At 38.6% G+C, this 16,917-nt stretch overlaps 1 protein-coding gene across 1 annotated transcript in view; it reads left to right on the top strand.

Moving 5' to 3' along the window:
- Positions 1–1,242: 1,242 nt before the first annotated feature.
- The window catches only part of LOC132103286 (RNA-binding motif, single-stranded-interacting protein 3), a 130,831-nt gene continuing 115,156 nt past the window's right edge, over positions 1,243–16,917 (top strand). Inside the window, exon 1 of the mRNA XM_059508260.1 lies at positions 1,243–2,242. Coding sequence (XP_059364243.1) covers positions 2,168–2,242 — 75 coding nt within the window. The 5' untranslated portion in view covers positions 1,243–2,167. The remainder of the gene's footprint in view (positions 2,243–16,917) is intronic.

The following is a 16,917-nucleotide window of genomic DNA, read 5'->3' as shown; positions in this document are numbered from 1 at the left end:
TTACTGCAGTCTTTGGGCAAAAAAAAATTGCCATAGCTCTCATTACTGCTGTCAGTCTGCAAACACTTAAAGCCTGCTTTTACTTTTAGTGCTAATTTGTCACACCCTGAAACTGTCTCTCTCTAACAGCCTTCATTTAAACTTAATTTCAAAAAGCACTGGAAATCCTGGGAAAAAAATACCACAACAATGTCAAAATAATCAAAGAGCAAACTCGAACAAAGAAAGATGGTAAAGGAATAGTTAAGGAGAGATTTTTCATTTGTTTTCTTTTTTAGTCCAATTTTTCTGCTGCAAATAATTGGCCACTGCAACAAATGCCAAAATTGATTAGGTATTAAGAAAAGATCATGGTTCATGAAGTTATTTTGTAAATTTCCTACTGTAAATATATCAAAACATAATTTTTGATTAGTAATATGCATGGCTAAGTTTGTACAACTTTAAAGGTGATTTTCGCAGTATTTAGATTTTTTTTTTGTACCCTCAGATTCCAGATTTTCAAATAGGCCAAATATTGTCCTATCCAAACAAGCCATACATCAATGCAAAGCTTATTTATTCATCTTTCAGCTGCTGTATAATTCTAAATTTTAAGAAATTTACCCTTATGACTGGTTTTGTGGTCCAGGGTCACATATTGTTGCAGAGGTTATGGGGGATAAAAGCATCTGTTATGAAACCGTACTCTTTCCCAGCACAGCATTTTACTTTCATGAATTAATTAATTAATTAATGAATTTTGAATAAGCCACAGTGCTTTAGCCTTATGGAATAATCGAATTCATAGCCATTTCTGCACTGCACTTACGTAGTATGCATGTCAGTGTGTCAGTATGTCAGTATGTCAGTGTATCAGCCAATGCAAAGCTACCAGCATGTGTCGGGCATGAGCAAAAAACATCTTACAGTCATTCATGTTTTATTTATTAAAGAAAGTGAAGTAAAAAAATACACTCACAGGATAAAAAGAGAAGAGAAAATCTTCAGAAAAAAAGGAGATCAGCTGGGGTACAGTCTTCAGTTGACCAGTAGGGGGCCTCGGCTCCTTGCTGAGTTGTCCTCAGTCTTCTCCCCCAGAGTGTAAGAGTAGGAGTAAGTTGTCCCCTTCAGCTTCTATTGAAGCCATGCAGTGGGCAGAAGCTCTCCCATGAGGACAGAGATAGGCTGCTTAAGACACTCCCCTGGCTGGGAGTGGTGCAGCCAGCCCTTAGCCCCACCCACCAGGCTGAGGAGGAGGAGAAACACGGTGCTGCCCGAGCTGATCCCTTCAATCTTCCTCACAGTGTGGAGCAGCCGGCAACGCACACACACACTCACACACTCTCACACAGCCACACACACTCACACTCACTCTCGCACACACACTCTCGCGCGCAACAAAGCAGGCAGGCGAGGGAGGCGGGTAATAAAGGAAAGAACATCACAGAGGAAAAACATCGTTGCTGCACCAGGACTTTTCGGATACTGCAGTCTGCCTGGAGTTTGTGCCGTTTCCTGTGAGCCTCGTAACCTCACCACTGACGTCTGGTCCTTCCTGCAGAGGGTTTGAGTCTCATCAGCTGTTTGTGCAGAGATCCAAATCTGACGACTGTCTACATTGCCGCTTTGTGCATCCGCCAGACGGGAACAAAGTGTGCGACTGGGATATCTGACAAGCTCCTCTGGCAACAATAGCTACACCGACAGTCAGAGAGAGAGAGAGAGAGATAGAGAGAGAGAGAAGAAGGAGCAAGATAGATTGAAAGAGAGAGAGTCAAAGTCAGGGCATGAGCAGGAGACTAGAAGCCGGTTTTCCAGAGAAGTGATTGCCAAAGTGCTCCCTCCTCTTCCCTCAGCTCCTTCCTTCCTTCTCTCCTCTCTCCTGTGCAGCTGCTGCTTCTTTCTTCTCTTACACCTTCGCTGCTATCCCATCCTCGTACCTCTACTCTCCTTTCATCACCTCCTCCTCCCCTGCTCCTGAAGACAGTGTGAAGCGGAGAGGCACGGCACACATACACTTGCCCGTGTGCCATATCATCTCATTCTCTCTCTCCATCATTCCTCTGGTCCATCCCTTACACGGATCTTGCCTCTAGCTGCGGAATCACGAGCGGAGGCTTTTTGAGTTGTTGGATCCCACACGCGAGTCTCTGTATCCAGCCACAGTCAGAAGGATTCCAGCTACATGGGCAAACGCTTGGAACAGCAACCAATGTACCCCCAGTACACTTACTATTACCCTCACTACCTTCAGACTAAGGTAAGGTACCTTGGTTATCTGGTGTTGTGATGTACTGATTGTCTGCCTCACACGCTTACTTGGATTTGCACAGTTCTGACAGATTTCTGACACACAAACCACATGACCGATATTTGACATGGGCTGCTCTCTGGAGGTGCAAGAGTGCCTGTTTATCAAGAACGCATGCATACACTATCGCACGCAAACTCATGATCCCAAGATTCTGTCCTCCCAGCTGTGTAGTCTGTGGTATAGGGACTTGAATGATTGCATCCATCTCTCTAAGCCTATACACCACCCGGATGTGGAGAATTGATTACCATGGGCTGATCGATAGTGCTGAGATGCTATCGGGGGCACTGGTGATCTCAGCCTCCCTGTGTGATTTATGAATGTTTTTATGTGGCGCACCCCATAATAGGCCGGCAATTGTTTAACATGTTTGAGTGAATGAAAGTGGAGAGAGGGATATTTTTGGATCAGATCAAAAACAATGGCTGTCAGAACAAAGGTTGTGAAGATTCATTTTCCTGATCAACTTGGGGTGGGTAAATTACAAAGTGCAAAAGATGAATGTGAGGGAAGAAAAATTATGGAAATTCTTTTGGAGGAGTTGCTTGCTCAACATTAGCCAAATATGCAAGCGTTCCCAAAAGACACATGATAAACAGCAGTGGCCAAGTCACTCTCCATTAGCAAGTGTTTACGACCTCTCTCTTTCCCTCCTTCTTACCAGTGTTACACTACCAGAATTTAGTAAGCGCTTGGCCAATATCTACGGTGCACAGGAGATGCCATGTTCGGTTCACTTAGTTTTGTTGTGGCCATGATATAATAACTTTTGGGAATGTGATATGTCGTGGCTACAAGATCATTTTGTCGAGGTAACGACAACCTTATGTCATGGCCTCGGGATGCTACGTTGGGGAATGACATCCATTTCGTGACCACGACTTCTTATGTTAAGGAAACAACATATTTTTCTTGAGGCCACGAGTAAAATGCGTAAACAAACCTGCGTGACCATAGCAACCTGGGATGATCAGAGATGGATTCATTAATATTTTATTTTGAATAAAGAAATTATTATATTAATTATTATAGAAATGATTAAATTATTATATTTACCATAGGCCTTGGCTACCGGACTTTATTACTTGCGATAGTCAGCATTTAAAAGAAGTTTATCATGAATAAATGTTGCATAAAGTGCATAATATAAAATAGGCCTACAAGAAAACTTTTTTATCCATCCTACAGTCTTGTAAGTCCATTTTCTGATTGTCTTTTTCCTGTAATATTTGTATATTATTATTATTATTATTATTAGCCTATTATTATTTGTTAGGTTTTAATACTCATTTATATTCATTTTTCCCTTCATTTCGATCTCTTAACTTAACATACGTAATACTTTTGTAAATAATAGCCTATTGTAAATGCTCGATATGCCAATAAAGCTTTGATTATGCTGACTGGAATTTTAGCTGGAATGCAGTTAAAATGTAACGTATATTTCATTTTATTTCGGCTTATTAATAGACCATAATTATTAATGCTATAGTGTTTGGTTGAGGAATTTATCATTCACGTAGTTTAATTTGTATATGAAACACAACACGCTCATTTATCATCACACATGGGCAGTAATATAGTCATAAAGTCATAACTTTATTGGCATAATTGTCAGGAGTTTATTTGATAAATATATGGTAGGCTCGCAAATACTAGCATAATTATACAAAACGTTAACTGGTAAAGCGATACACAAATTGAAAGAAGAAATAAGCATATATAACAATAAATTTAAAAATATAGCTCTAATAAGTTAATGTAATAATAATACTAATACTAATAAGGATATCTACAAATATTAAATTAAATGTTTAATGTTAATAAAATTATTTTATCCATCTCTGATAATTCCAGGTTGCTATAGTCACACAGGTTTGTTTACGCATTAAACTTGTGGCCATGAGAAAAATATGTTGTTACCTCAACATAAAAAGTCATAGTCACGAGAAATGGATGTAGTCCGCTGAACATAGCATCTTGAGGCCACGCCATAAGGATGTTGTTACCTCAACAAAATGATCTTCGGGCCACAACATAATATTATGTTTCCACTAGTTAATATTACATTTCCACAAATTAATATCTCTTGGCCATGACATAATAACTCGCCGGAATGTGATAATATGTCGAGATCATTTTGTCGAGGTAATGACATCCTTATGTCGTGGCCTTGAGATGCTATGTTGAGGGGACGACATACTAAGTGAATCGCACATGTCACTTCCCGGGTACCATAAATATCAGAGGAGCTTGTAGAAATAACTTGATTGACGACCTTCATCGCTAGTCTATACATGACACTAGCAATACACATACACAGACACACAGTCCCCACTCCTTGTAGCTGCCTTCAAGGTCACGTCAAATTGGATCTTACCCACTTCCGCTGTCTAATGAGTTTCTCAGAGTGTCTCCAAGGGATGTGTGGGCATGTCCAGAGCATCATGTCTTTGTCCTTCTCATTCGTCGCAACCAAAAGTCCTCACAACAATAACTCATCTTGTTAAATAGGGCCTGTCAAAGATGCATGCATATTCAAAAGGTTCAGAAATGTGCAAAGTATGTTGGTGGTCCTCATTGAAGTGGAGCACTATGACGAAAACTGGAGCATCATGGGTAATGGTCAAATGGGCCAGTCTGGGAATAATTATTGATTTGTAGATTATTAAAGGAGACGGAGGAGGTTTTTTGGCACAGGGATGGCGTTTCAGATTTCAGATATTACAGGGTCTCGTCTGTGAAGGATGGGGACCTCATGCGAGCACGGGTCAGTGTGAGTGCGATTGCGTGTGTGTGTGTGTGTGTGTGTGTGTGCGTGATTGAGGATGTAAATGGTTTGTTATTAATCTTGATTCTAGCGTGCACTCTGAGTGGAGGCATTCCTCTGGGGGAAATCAATCATGAAGGGGAAGAGGGGTGACTGACACACAATCACTGCCCTCACTCTCTCTCCCTCTCTGCCCTAATAACGCTCTGTGCTCAATGAGAGGCAAATGTTAAGCAGGGGAAGTTATGATGCGGCAGTAAGCAGTTAATACTAAAATCTTTGGTTAAATTATTATAAAGACCCTGGTATCAATGACATGTAAATTACTTACTTTCATTGCAGGAGGTTCAAAAGAAAATGAAATGTGGTTGGAAATTCATCCATTGTTCTATAATGTGGGTAATATATATCACTGAACATGAAATTAGGCAATCAGTCATTACAGCAAAATTTATTTAATATACAAAGTGAGCAGACTGAAAATGGTAATTAAATGTATACTTTTCTTCCTGATATGTCTGTCTGTCTGTCTAACTTTGTCTTTTCTGTTAAGGCCTACAAACCTTGTCTAGACAAATTTTGCTTTTCCAGTTAAAAAAATTATTCAATTAATTTTTATTCTACTTCCTTACAGTCAAATTCGAATTGCAATTCTTCATCCCTACCCTAATTCAAATACAAGAATTGCATTGGAATAATAATAATAATAGTAATAATAATAAAAACATTGTCAACTCAATTTAATCCCAAATGGCACACATCCCAAGTCAATGGATTCACAATGTCACAATGTAGCTGTATTCCCCTCATGCTGATATCTACTCTACTAATATTACACCACCCCTTCCCTTTCCCCTTGCAGGTTTTAACTGAATATTGGTGGATGTATAAATGTGAGTGTGTGAGCCCAGGAATCCTTGACAGCAGTCATACACCAGTGGGATATAAAATAAATTTTAAGGGAAGTAATTCCCTCCTAGTATTATGTCAACAGAGGCCAGTGGGGCCCCGGCTTCCATTCAATCAGTGGCTAGAAGTCAGAGCTTTATGGTGTGTGTGCACTGATGTTTCAAAAGAAGGGAAAGGGGAAGAGAACCAGAGCGAGCACTCAAATCCTGAGCCATGAGATTGCGTATGCGAGCAAATGTGTGTGTGGTGTTCGGTTACACTCTGTGGGGTCAGCTTTATGTACAGCACAAATAACATCCAGTCGGCCGTTTAAACCTCTCCTCTCAGTGGGAGTGCACGCTAACTGCCCTGCAGTGAGGTGACACGCGGCTTGTCATCAACATTCCTGCTGCATTATGGGAATGGTGCATATATGTGGCTCATTATATTTCTGCTGCTCTCAATGTCATTTAGGATTATTACGTTGTGATATTTACTCCGCTTGTGGATAATTACCAGACTGATGCTTCATTTTCCTCTAGCGGCACCTATTTTATTTTTACCACACTGGTGAAAATGCTCTCATCTCCCCTCCTCCAAACAACCTTCATCTGAATAATTAAACTTGTTAATGGACAAGCAATTTTCAGGTATCAACAGCAATTAGATTTTCTGTATTCATTACCAATACTGTCATTAAACAGGTGTAAGGATAGATTAAAATCCAGAAGCACACTCAGTTTCACACACAAATTACAGACTGCAACAAATCAAGTAAATTAAACCAAAAATATGCTTATAATTTTGAATAATTGTCTGGTTGTTATTTTAAAAAGTGTGGTTAATTCAGTCCATCAGATATCGCTGGAAGATAAAGCCCAACTTGCCCTGGTCAGCGTTTCCCTGTGAGAGCACAATAACATTACTTGTAATAACATTATTGTTGTTAGGCTATAATACTGTTTCAAAAAAATCTAATATCTGGGTTGTTTTTACTCTAATGCATTTTTTTTTGCTATTTGAGTTTCTCTTCAGAGTTCCTGTTGGAAGTGATCCATAATGACATTCGCAGAAACATGAACTTACAAGAGTGCAGGCTTTGTATGCGTGTGTGAATTATACATGTAAACACTTCCTTCGGAAAAGCCTGCACTGTAAAATTCTTGCTGTAAGTGTCTGCCTGTAACCATCAAGTTGGGGATGTCAGATCTGCCTAGAGTGCTAAATTATTCTTTTCAGTATGTAATTTTTCTGTTATCATCGGAGTGTGTATCTGAGCCACAAATAGGGCCCTATAAATTCAGTTAAAAAAATTTCCCCAACCTTTTTGTTTCCCCCAACCTTTCTTTTTTTTTTTTTTTTCTGGATTCTGTTTTAATGGTTCAATGAAATTTTAATAATCTTAATCTATGTCTAAAAAATGTATTTCATAACATTTTAAAAATACATTTTTTAACAATAATATTGTCCAATTAACCCCCCACCCCAACCTCCAAAATGTTCATGTCTTTCTTTCTTCAGTCACAAAGAAATTAAGGTTTTTGAGGAAACCGTTCCATACCATTTCCATTCTCAATATAATGCAATTCATTGGGACTCAACGGGCTGAAGTAAATAAAGTTTTAATAAAATCTACAGTATTATTATTTGATTTATTCATCCAAATTTTGCCAAATTCTGACGTTCCACATTATATGGTAAATTCTATTTTTATGACTGGATTCCCCAATTCCGTCCACATTTTCCACATCAATGAAATCATAGGGCCTTACACAAATCTTTTCATGTTTGAAGAAACTCTTACAGTCTGTCCTATCTATCTATTTAGATAATCTGCATTTTATGAGGTTGTGAAAGTCTTTTCACTCTGAGGTTTCTATTTAATGTTGAATGTCAGTAAGTTTTGATAACAAAAATAGTGTCACATGACCTAATTTTGTTGGAAAGCATGTTAAACTAGATCATATGTGGTCTAATATTCACTATATTAATATTTTTAGTCCAGCAAGGTTTTTCTTTTTTTCTCCCTGTCTTTCTCTCATCTTCCCTCCCTTTTCCTCTCTTTCTCTCTCCCTCTCCTACTGTGTCCTGGGCATTCTCTCCAGCCATCTGTTCAGAGGGGTGGGGTTCACTCTGAAAAGAGGAACATACTTGGCAGGCATACCCTCATAGGTGGATAGAATTTTATGCCCAAGATTGTCCTCGTTTCAGTGGTGAAATGCTCTGCATTAGTCACGAACATGAAAAGAAAAGAATATAAAGTGCACAAAAGAGCTGTTTGTAGTAGTAGTTCAATATTTTCTAGATTTTCACATCTTGCATCAGAGAGTAATAACTCTCATGCGCATCTAGTCACACAAAAGCAATATGAGAATGTACAAAAATAAACTTTCTTTGTCACCCACATGCTTTTGAGTTGAGTACTTGAACAATAGCTCTGATACAAATTATAGTTATAGCAGTAAAATTTGGTCTGGTGAGAGACATCAATGTACAAACAAAAGAACGCAATTCATTTTCATTCTGTAGTAGCGCGCCAAACTATAAGGAAAAACACTTTTCATTCATAGCTCCAGACACATTAATGGAGTTATCATGTTTTATGTAGGACTCTTTCAGCCAATTAATTCCCCTTTTCCATTACCTTTCTAGTCAGTTTTGATCAGTGGATAAGGATTTAAAAAAATTATTTAGATTTTGAGAACCTAACTGAAGTCTAAAATTGCTGTCTAACAGCTGCAAGTATAACAACTGGGCAAATGAAACTTAATTCAATGAGATCACATTAATTTTATTTCACCTGAAAAAAAAAATTAACGAAAAAAAAAAAGATTGTTAAAAAGAAGCCAGCATAGGGCATGTTCACATGCTAAATGCATTTTACAAAATGTAGGGACTAACATATGGGAGAAAGAAAAATAAATAAGAGACTCGTTTCATTTAATGCAGAAATTATTAATGTAGTTCTAACACAAAAGGATTAACATAACTTCCACTTTATGTAAGATTCAAGTGAATAGAAAGTAATGAAATTAAGTTACGGCAATGTTCAAGAACTGTTGGCACATTTTAAAGGGATAAAAAAAATGTCATCATTTACTCATTCTCACAAAAGAAGATTTCGAAAAGGCTTCAGCTGTACAATAGCATACAATGAAAGTCAGTTGTGTTCAGAACCACACTGGTCCCCATTGACGTTCATTGAGAATTTTCAATATATATTATTCTGTGTTCCTTAAAATAACATCATGCAGGTTTAAAATGACATGAGGCAGAATTTTCATTTTTGGATGGAGTATCCCTTTAAGTAACTAGAACAAAATATTTTTTATAGTGGGATAGAGATAGATTCATAAACTACACTACGAGGTGCAATACTGTCATAAAAAGTCTTTTGCATGTGTGTCACTTTCACCGTTATCTGAAACTAACTGCAAGCACTTCCAGTATTCATCCATGACTTGCACTCATGTGTGGTCCAGGCTGTAATGGGGCGATCTGAGTCAGCTAGTTGGTTTCTGTGGGCTTGAGAAAGCCAGAGGAGTAAGGCACCGGTCCTGAGGTAATGGCCCTGCTGCATTTTTAATAGAGGACCACTTTGTAACAACCCAAGCCTGATGGATTCTCCCCTTTTAAGGGCCCTGTTATTTCTTTTTTACACACAGCTTGCTTTTAGGCCACTGGTGTAAGTGCTCGGTAAAGCCTGTGTTCAGGGATAAAAGGGCGAGGAGGAACGAGCCCAAGCTGTGGAAGGCTGCGGCAACACGGGGACTCTTCAGTGTTTTAACGTCGGCGTCCGATCCAGTTCCTCATTGGTGCTGTCGCTTCTGGGATTTGCCTCGTTGTATCTTTGAGATAAAAGAAAAACAAGATTGTAGTTAAAGGCTTGAGTGTTCATCTGTAATATGGTGTGGATTCTGGAAGGAGATTGTGTTTTCTTGGGGAGCAGGGATGTGTTTGATTTGGGATTTTGGAACGGATCAATCATCTGGATGTAAAGGATGACGTATGATGTCATCACCAGTGGTCGTGCATGCATGTGCATGTATATAAAACTGGTGGTTGAGCTTCGAATTGTAATTTGCGGTTAAGAAAGCTGCTTTTGCTATGAATTCACACAGAGAGCGGAGAGAAACAGCTTGTGCAGTCACAAACAATAACCACTTGATTTCGAGAAAAAGATGAGGGATGTTGGTGGCAACCTGCCCTTCCTTCACAGTGTAGTGCTGTTTAGCCGCTCCTGTCATCTTTTCTGGCCCCCCCCCCCCATGTGTTTTCATCTAGAGACTCATTGAAAAACATTCCCTCCTGAAAGCAACCAAGGACAGAGTAGGCGTCATGAAGTCTCATAAATCCTTGAGAATGTGCTTCTCATTACATGGACCCCACCCTCACGCCCTCATCACACCAACTTTTTCCGTGTCATGAAAAGTGCACGCGAGGACTACACACACACCGTTTGAGTGTCAAAAGAGCTTCCTATAATAAGATACACCTACAGCGATTCTAACCCACCATAACTGTATCCAATTCTCCACAGTCTGGCTGAAAATTAGGTCCCAGAAACGTACATTAAAGACTGCTCTGGGAAAGGCCATTTGTTTTAGCCTCAATTTAAAACCACTAAAGACAGTAAAGATGCCATCTGAAAGGACCCGTTCCTCCCTTCACTTCCCCAGTTGGATAAAGACACTTTGGGGTCTCGGAAGTGCCCAGGGAGCGGGTGATAATTCAATAAAGGTTTCCCCAGCCCACGAAGACTGCTCAGGGTTGGCATGGCGGCTAGCACGCTGCCTGGGATTAGTTTATGTAAACAGTGCTTTTGTTGGGTTTCGGTTGAATTAATTTGCTCGCCCCATGTGCCTTTATCAGGATAATTTGTGCAGCAGACACTCAAAGACTTGTCCAAACATATCCCTAGGCTCAAGGCTAAATACAGAGCTAGTAATGACACTCAAACATGTGACGTACCTTTTTCCAGACTTCCCATCATGCTAAATGTGACCACTGAGATCATAGGCTTACTACTGAATGCCAAGGTGAATCAAAGCTTTAATGTATACTGGGGTTGTGCAAAATTCTGAATTTATGAATCTGTGCTTTTTCAAATTAAGAGGGTGAATTTGAATTAAATTGGCCATACCTTACAGGAAGTTGAAGTAGAATTACAGGAAGTGGAATTCATTAAATCTCAATTCAGAGAAACAAACAATTATTTGCATTTTGGGAAATGAAGTGCTTAAAAGTAGCATATACAATACAAAAATCCTTTTTTTTCACATTTGATCTTATTTCTCCTTAATTTATATGCTGAACTTAATGAATATGTTATAATTAATTGACTTGTTTTCAAGTAAAAAAAATATTTTAGAATCATTGAAACTGTATAAATGTAAATATTAAACATGAAACATTAAATATTTAAACACGTAAAAAAAAAATCTGACAATTCATTGAGACAAAATACACTTGAATTAAAAATTCATTATATGAAAACATACATTTTAACTATGTTGTAATATATTTTAAGCAGTATTGTTTCAAGGATTTTTAGAAATGTATACACTGCAAAAATTTAATTATGGATAGCTGTCTAATACTTATAAAATGTGTAAAACCTTTGAGTTTTAGACAAGGCTTTGTTTAAATGTCAGTTAATTTTTTTTTATATCATTAAAAATTTTTAAAAATTTTTTTTATTTTAATATCAAATTGCAATTCTGCATCCTATTTGTCTGAAATGGAATTTGAAACACAATCTCAATTCAATTCTGAATGCAATTTAATTCACAAACTATTTAAATTCAAAAATCCAAATGTCCACCTGAGGTGAAGTCTCTCGTAAAACTGGTGATGATTACCCTATTTGCTTATTTATCCAATTGTTGGTACGTGATTAATATATCCTCAGCTGGTCTGTGGTGGGTTCGGTGAACAGCTGTGCTTGTTAGTCATGGTAAGCTTAATTGAAGGCAGGAGCCTCTGTTTTTGATGGTTCAGTTCACTTGAGTGCATGTATGCTAGAGGTGCTAGGTGGTGGAGAAACCAAGCCTGGACTTATTAGCTGAACTATCTGTCACACAACAACACCCTTGATTGCAACTTCTAATGCTCCCTCAAACTTCTGTGAGAACTATAATGAGAGACAGGAGGGCAGAGAGGTCAGAGCTATGGCTTAGGGGTTAATGCACAAGCTCTGGGCAACTGAAGTTTGAGTCTTATATTATGTCCTGATACTGTCCTAAAGGAAAATATTATTGCTTTTTCAAGATTTAGGAAATTTCTCAGATATCTGTCATTGAAGTTTCAACTTTAGGATATTTCTCCTAAAATTCTGTAAGAGAAAAAAATCTAGAGAGCATAGTGCTACACCAATGATTTGTGGTTGGTAAAATTTTATTTTATTATTATTAGTATCGTCCCATTTTACATTAGGTGTATTTAACTAATATGTAGGCCTACTAACATTTTAATTGATCATTTGAGACAATGCACTTTTTGTGTACATGTTTTTACATTGTACTTATATTTAAAAAAATACCTGCATGCAATTACAGCTGTAATTAACTTCTGTAGAAAGAAGAAGAACCCTTAGCCCACATTTAAACCTAACCATACCACAAAACCTGTCCTAACCTTAGCAATATACCACCTCAAAAGTAGCAAACAATTTTAAATAAGTAAACTGTAGTTAAGTACACCATTGCTTTGTTGCCTGAAATACTTCCTGAATAAAATTATAAAACAATTTCAGGACAATTTAAAGACCCTAAACTAATCTCTGACATTTGATTGCAGAATTATTAATCCTTGAGTCCAGTTTGAAACATATTTGAGATCTCTTCTAAAACTCCAGAGGAGAGCGCTAAAAGATTGCAGTCTTTTCTCAAGAGAAACATCTGAGAAGGAAGTCTCCTTTTGATGTCTATTTAATTGCATTGCCAGGAAAACAATGGAGATGTTATTAGAAATCTCATTTGTGATTGTTACTTCCTGTACTGCCCTCCCTTTTCTCCTTGTCATTTCCTATCTCCTCTCTCACTGTCCCTTTTAGTAAAGTAGCAAAAAGGCACGAAAAGAAGGCCAAAGATCGAACAAGACAAATGCATAAAGAAGTGGAGAAGACAGGAAGTAGAGGATGCAGTCCTGTCAGGATCCGCCCTAGAGATGATACAAACAATGTGACCTCATCCTTTCAGCCCTAGCAAACTAATCGGCCTACACACACACACACACATAATAGTTATGTGTGGGTGATTCGATGTGTCTTTTTAAAAGTTTAGGCAGCACCAGAGCACTTTGCTGTTCGCTGCATTCATGTGTTGCATATTTGATTAGCCTCTCCTGTTTTATGAATGATTAAGCTCCTTTGTGCACCGCTCGGCTGCAGCCAGGTCTCACCCTCAACTAAAGTGTGCGTGTGAATCGCTTTATCTGTGCATGTGTATCTCTTCATAATTCTCTTTCGAAAACAGTGGGCCCCGAAAGGTCTACACTACCCAGTGTCCCAGGGTTTTACCCTTCCTGTCCTTTTGTGCTAGAATGCCTTTATTTGAAATGCTGGCCCAGACTTTTCCCTCTGCACCGAGATTGTATTTCCCAATGCTGGTCGTCAGGATGAGATGCATTTAGCTGGCTAAAGTGGTGCAAGGCACAAAATAAACAAGTCTTTTATAGAAGCAAAAGCGCTTCCATCTCACACTGCGTAAACCAGAAAGCAGAAGGGCCTTTTGGGGGAGGATGTTAAACTTTAAAATGTCTTTTAGACTTTCCGACACTCGCATCTGTATTCCGCTACAGTCTGGCTGACTTCCATCAGCTTCCTTTTCTGTCAAAAAACCATCTTGCTCTTCTAAAAAAAAAAATGGTTAGACACACAATAGTCACAGTCTCTGATTGGGGTGTCATTATTTTTGCAAGAAACAGAGGGATGGTTTGACAAATAGGTGGAAGAGGAGAGAGGACACGGGGCATGTCAGGGACGGCGTTCTAATGGCAGTGCGGACACATTCCATAAGAGGACGTGTGTATCTTTGCACCACACACCAACTTCACACTAATCATCTCACTCAGGCCTTAATGACCAACATTTGTTTAAAGAAAACAAGGATACCCGTACAAGCCATTTAGAGAGTGTATTGACATTCATGAAGGGATGTCTTTCTCTCTATGACTGGGTGTGTTGGTGTTTGTGTGTCTCTTTGAATGACTGTGTGTTTGTGGGGTTTGATTTGAACTTGCGGACGCCGGCAGGCAGGCCACAATGAGAGGTCGGAGAAAGTCTTGGTTCACAGTCACTTTAACTCTCCAATGCTAATTAGACTGCAAATGTGCATGAAAACACACACACACACACACACACACACACACACACACACACACACACACACACACTTGAATGCAGTACATCCTAGGCCTACTAATGAGCCTATCACTGTCTAAGAGCAGTATCTCATATCTCTCTCTCTCTCTCTCTCTCACGCACACACACACACACACACACTCACACACACACACACACACACACACACACACACACACACACACACACACACACACACACACACACACACACACAGAGCTTAATGGCCTGCTCACTTACTGGCCTCTCCTCCCAGATGAACAACACTCTCAAACCATCGTGCACTGCAGATGGTCTGCTGGAGGAATTCACAGAAGACCAGTGACTGCAGCTCAACCTTGGCATTACACAGAACAGGAATGAACAGGTCTGATAATGGAGACATATGTACAATATCAAAATTTAAAGTGATAGTTCACTAAAAATTTTTAATTCTGACATTTATTCACCTTTGTGTCATTCTAAACCTGAACGACTTTCTTTCTGTAGTGGAACTGAAAAGTTGAATTTCTAAATATCCTGCCTGGGTCAAAGTGAACGAGTACATGAGCTGCCAAGTTTGATACTGATAATAAGCATCAATAAATACAATCTATATGACACCTTTGTGTGAGGGTAATACTGAAATATAGGTAAATTGCAAATAGGCAAATTGATTCAAATAAAAAAAAAATAAAAAAAGATTCACAAAGACATGGTGAAACTGATCAAGTCATTCAGATTTAAAAAAAAAAAGATCAAGAATCATTCGTTTGACTGGGTTCTTTCTGGATTCAAATCAGTTGAGCCAGTTCACTAACCTGGTCTGAATGATTTGTGTGTGAAACGGACTGATCTGGTTGTCAAGTTCAACTCACCAACTCAATGATCCGGCTCCAATGGTTAACATCATACTGGCTTCAATAATGGCTCAAATTTGGTGTATTCATTACATCAAGCTACTGTACCGTATGTCTTCATGACGAATTTAATGTTGAATAAATGACAGATTTCACTTAAAGGTGAACTTTTCCTTTAAAACACAGTATCCCAGCTGTTGCCAGGATTGCCTGTATAACATACCAGAAATACCATTTTCAAAAGGCACACCTTTGTACCTAAAGAGTCCATATTTTTAGGTACATATTAGTACCTAAAGTGTATATACCACCCAGTGACAGCTTTTGTACCATTTTTCTAAAAGTGTACTACTGCATTAAACTTCAAAGAATATCACAGTATACAATCCATGGTATTCGTCAAGAAAACCATGTTATAGACAAACAGACATAAAGACAGAGAAGAAAAATATATAGGCAGACAGACAGGTAGACAGTGACAGATTTATCAAAGAAAGAATAAAACAGAGGGATATAACATAAGCTCTACTCTTTACTTTAAAAGGAAGGCCACAAGCTGTCTATCTCCCACTGCTAGCACAGTTTGTCCCCTAAACTCCTCAAACTTGAACTGAGCTGGGTTTGCATAATTCAGCAGGGTGGGCAAATCCAGATCTACAGATTATCATGGCCGACAACACAAAGGCACATGAGAGCTAGAGCAGAGATGAAAAGATAAGCAAACACACACACACACACACACACACAGAGAGAGAGAGAGAGAGTATTTCCATGTCTGTATCTTCAATATTGATTATGTCCTTTCATAGCCACCAAAGTTGCTGTTCGCACACAAATTACAGCAGTTAGGTCTGTTCTGGCCCACACTTCAGATTTCATACAGCTTTCAGTTAGGTTTTAAACTTTTCAAACCGCACTGATGCGCTGTTTGACTTGATTCTTTGTCATACCGGCTTGATATTCTGTCATCTCGTAGCACAAACTGCCAATCTTTTTTTTTCAACTGCCTTTTAGCTTTTCAAGCAAGTCAGTTTTATTTCAACTATGCCAAAGAATCGTTTTTTTTTTCCAGATAATTTTATTAAAGGTCCTAATGGAGGACGCGGTGCTTCTGTTTATTATAGAAAAGAAACTGTGTTACTTGAGGCAAATCTAGGCTCCAGAGCGGGTTTTAGTGTAATAGGACAGAGAATCTTCAAAGCAGAGAGTTCTCACAGGCGGCAGATCTGGTTTTTGCACAAAAGGAAAAGCTTCCTCTGGTCCCCACAGATGTTATCTGGTCAAATTGGTTCTGGACTTTGTCAAGAGTGTGTTCCTTTTTGAGTATACTGTGGGTGTCTGTTGTAAATAGTAATACCTCACTGTTTCCACTGTAGCACTGGTTTGTGTTGAACATTGACTTAGGAATTAATCTAATACGTGGAGAAGGTCAGATCATGGACGGCACACTGTACTGAACAGATTTCAGATTTTGTGGGGCTACAGCTTTTTGTATCAAATTTGAATGAGAATAATTATCGCATAAAAAATTCCAGTTTTAAAGAAACAGGTCACCTAAAAATGAAAACCCATTTTGTTCCAAAACCTGTGCTATTGTTGTCCAAATGTGAAGAATGCTTGAAGAATCTTCATGCTGTGATTAGTTCATTAGTTAGTTCTGTTAGGCCCCAAAATCCTATAAAAATAAAAAAAATAAAAAAACACCAGCAGTCTATATAATTTTTTTATATCACTATTTGTCTTGGTGTATTGAATTATTTTT

The sequence above is a fragment of the Carassius carassius genome, chromosome 24 (assembly GCF_963082965.1).
Source record: "Carassius carassius chromosome 24, fCarCar2.1, whole genome shotgun sequence".
In the NCBI taxonomy this organism is placed as follows: domain Eukaryota; kingdom Metazoa; phylum Chordata; class Actinopteri; order Cypriniformes; family Cyprinidae; genus Carassius; species Carassius carassius.
Note: the sequence above shows the minus strand (reverse complement) of the source record. Positions and strands in the feature narration are given on the sequence as shown.